The following is a 3,982-nucleotide window of genomic DNA, read 5'->3' as shown; positions in this document are numbered from 1 at the left end:
GGGGTGGGGGGTGGGGGAGGAGGTTTGCTTGCCCCATTTCCCTTTTTTTTTCAATTTTATTTTGATCTTAATTCTATTTCAAATATCAAACTGTTTTAAAATCGTGAACCTTTTCTTAAATCCATGAGCTTTTCAAATTCAGAAATATTACTTTAATATTGTAAACTTTGTTTTCAAATCTGTGAACGTTTTTACACATCCGAGAACTATTTTCAACTTTATGAACTTTTTCCAACGCCTGGGATTTTTTTTATCAAATTCGTGAACATCTGTTTTTAAAATTAATGAAGTTTTTCAAATCCATGAATGCTTGGGCAGGCCCAACAGGTACCCGACAGGAGAGATGCCATTGCCTAGTTGGGCTAAAGCCTAAGCTTTTTTCCTTTCCTATTTTTTGTTTTTTCCTTAATTTGTTTTCTCCTTTTTGAAACCTATCTAAAAATTTGAGATATTTTTTTAATCCCAAAAATGTTCATATTTTCAAACATTGTTCACAATTTTTAAAAATATTCTGAAATTAAAAAATTGTTCACGTTTACATGTTTTGTTCACAAAATTAAGAAATGTTTGCAGTTTGTGGATAATATCAATTGTTGGGAATTTGTCTACAATTTTAGAAAAAAATGTTTAAGTTTATAAAAATTTCATACACAATTTGAAATTCCATAATTGTTCACTAATTTCAATAGATTTTTAGGATATAGGAGAATGTTCATATTGATTGATAATAGCAAAAAATGGAAATAACAGAGGCATTCTTAATTAGAAACTACATGCTCACGGATGCACCCGTTTGGCCTATTCTAGCACACTCTTCTCAATAGGTGTTTTGTTTTCTATGGATGAATGACCCCAACTTCTTGCAACAGCCTGATATATGAAACATCCATGCCAGATTTGAACAACTTCCGACACTGTTTGCACGTTGTGACACGTCCGCCCATTTATCATCCCTTTTCACTGAGAAAACTCTAGAAAATGCAAAACTTGTTAAAAATAGAAACCATTTGGTACGATGCCTTGAATTTATCATAGAAGCTGGTGGAAAAAAATTGGAGCCATTCGACGGATGTTGAAAACCAACGTGCTTTCAAAAGGACCCTTCTCACCCTACCCGAACATCTTTCGTTGCACATGGTCTATTTGGTTTGGTGCCATCGTTCAGTGTAATTGTTTACAAAGACATGATGTTGGATAATATGAAATCCTGGCAACTTGTGAAACTTCAAATTGCAGGCAGGAGGCCACACAATAGTTGTTGGTCCGAGACATGCATTTTGCAAGAAGACGAGACAAGATGATATAGATATGATTATGCATCAAATATTATATCTACAACATGTTCATTGCTTTTCCATCTTTGGGGTGCTATTGTTGTCTTAGGACTTTCATATGAATCTCTGTTTCTTTTTTCCCAGTTTCTATTTGGAGTCGGGTCATGCGAGTTCATCCAACCGTTCACGTACAACTACGTGTTGCACTGCAATTTGCAAGTAACCTTGCTTCGGCAGAGGAGAATTGAGTGATGGACTTGGTATCAGCCTGGTTATGAACTACAATGTCTACTCCTAAATAGATAGCATATTAGAAGGCATGCACTCTAAATTTGGCTCATGCAATAAAAAGATTATTCATATTGTTTTCTTGAGTAAAGAAGGTTTCAAATTGTTTGGGTGAAATGTACGTGAAAGGAATATTGATTTATGAAGAATGATATTTCAAATTATGTATGCCAAGAATTAGGTACTATACACTTCATGTGAAATTTCAAATTTTCATCAGGGTTAACCTATTATTTTTAGGGAAGGTTATCCTGTATATGATTACATGTGTTAGCCGAGACGTGCAACAGAAGCTTACTAGTGTGACAAAAGTTTGTGGAATTGAAAAAAGTTCATCGGTTTGAAAAAAGGTTAAGAATTTGACAAAAAGTTCACAAATTTGGATAAAACTTTGCAAAATAATAAAAGTTCACAATGTAGAAAAAACTAAGTTCATGAATTTGATAAAAGTTTGTGAAATTCAAAAAAGTTCATCGACTTGAAAAAAGGTTTAAGAATTTTTTAAAAAGTTAAAAAGTTTGAATTTTTTCCATGAAATTGATAAAAGTTTGCGATATTGAAAAATATTCATTCATATGAAAAAAGATCGCAGATTTAAAAGATAAGTTCATGGATTTAAAAAATGTTCATGAATTTAAGAAAGAGAAAAAAGAAAAATAAGAAGAAATAAAGAAATATAATGTTCATGTTACTGGAGTATGTGTTATGAAAACTCAACTTTGTAACCTTAAAATTTCCTTTTGTATTTGCACAAAGGTGTCAAACTTTTCTTTTAGAAAGGCTTATAGGGACATTAACCCAACTGAACCTTTTCCATTAAGCCACAAACGCAGCAAAGAATTACAGTAAATGAAATTGGAAAGACAGTAAAAGATGTTGCTTCTATCAAAATGATAAATTGATAAAGGACTTCTTTTTTTACTATATCATCTCGTTTACGCTGTAAATCAAGTCAACTTCCAGGGTGGTGTTTCTGAGCTTGGCTCATATACACCCACATGAACAGTAAGATCAAGGAAAATAGTAATCTCAAAAAATTAGACGGTAAGGCAAGTGTGTTCGTTTCTTCGAAATCCATGTAAAATTTGTGAAGAACAGTGTGGTGATCTCAGAAAATAAAATCCCATTATTTTCCTTCATCAAGATCACCACACATGACTTTTTGTTGCGAATATTTGCATGCAACTAGAAGAACAAATATGTTCCTAGTCAAAACATTTCCGGATTTTTTAACTGTTTACTATTTTCCTTGATTTAACTGTCAATGTGGGTGTATACGAGCTCGAGATCAGAATTGAATTCAGATCAATTTCTTTTCTAGACATGAAACTTGCATGGCAGAAATGCGTGGATGGATAGTCTGTACATACCAAATTCTAATTTCGACAACCTCAGGTAGAGATCCTGCTTGCTGTCAATAAGGCGAAGATCAACAATGGCATCCGTCCACATGACATAGCCACTCTGATTGTCGCCTCCTCTGATATCAGCGGCAACGTAGGCCAAGCACGAGCAGTTGCCATACCACCTCGCCTCGCACTCCTCCAGCATAGCGACATCAATGTCCACTGTCGCATTCTGCGTGTCAGGAAGCTTCACTCCTGACACCACCTTGATGAAGTGGTCCGTCGTCTTCCCCCCATGACACTCCAGAACCGCGTCGCGCTGCCACCCGCCTGCATACTGCTTCATCTACCACGCCGATGTGGATACGGGGCTTAACCCCGGTCTCGGTGGAGGAGTCCACCAACACCATGAAGAAGTTTCTTGCCGAGGATGACAAGTACAAACTGGTCAGCTTCAACATCAAGCACACCGGCAGTCGTGCCGGGTACGATTAGAAGGTTGTTGTCTCCCTCTTGTGTGTGCGCCATCATGTTCTTGTCTACCACTACTATCTGGCCAGAAGGACTTGTGAGCATTTCGCTGGGTTTGTCAACAACCTCCACTACAGGTTCGCTATGGTGGACACCACCAACGATCTAAAGGTGCTAAAGACTTCGAGCTTGGCCTGCCAGAAGTTTATCGACATTCAAGGCTAGTAGAGGGTCTGGGGCAGCAAGCAGAATGGTAAGGACTCCCTGATTGACCTCGATGTGGCCATCATTGACCCCTACTCCAGTAACATGAAGGCTCTCTGCAGTAGAAAAGGGGGCATTGGTCCAGGCCGGGTCAGCCCATTAGTCCCGGTTCAATCCAGAACCGGGACCAATGGGGGCATTGGACCCGGTTCGTGAGCCCCGGGGGCCGGCCGGGCCACGTGGGCCATTGATCCTGGTTCGTCTGGACCTTTTGGTCCCGGTTGGTGGGACGAACCGGGACCAATGTGCCTCGCTCCTGGCCCACCACCATTGGTCCCGATTTGTGGCTTGAACCTGGACCAAAGGCTTCCCTTTAGTCCCGGTTCATACCACCAACCG

The 3,982-nt window shown here is 38.7% G+C and overlaps 1 protein-coding gene across 1 annotated transcript in view; it reads right to left on the bottom strand.

Moving 5' to 3' along the window:
• The window catches only part of LOC119361370 (G-type lectin S-receptor-like serine/threonine-protein kinase At1g11410), a 5,813-nt gene extending 2,559 nt beyond the window's left edge, over positions 1-3,254 (bottom strand). Inside the window, exon 1 of the mRNA XM_037626612.1 lies at positions 2,933-3,254. Within this exon, the coding sequence (XP_037482509.1) occupies positions 2,933-3,254 (322 nt within the window). The remainder of the gene's footprint in view (positions 1-2,932) is intronic.
• Between the last annotated feature and the right edge of the window lie 728 nt (positions 3,255-3,982).

The sequence above is a fragment of the Triticum dicoccoides genome, chromosome 2B, assembly GCF_002162155.2.
Source record: "Triticum dicoccoides isolate Atlit2015 ecotype Zavitan chromosome 2B, WEW_v2.0, whole genome shotgun sequence".
NCBI lineage: Eukaryota > Viridiplantae > Streptophyta > Magnoliopsida > Poales > Poaceae > Triticum > Triticum dicoccoides.
The sequence above is the reverse complement of the archived record's forward strand: the minus strand, read 5'-3'. Positions and strand labels throughout refer to the sequence as shown.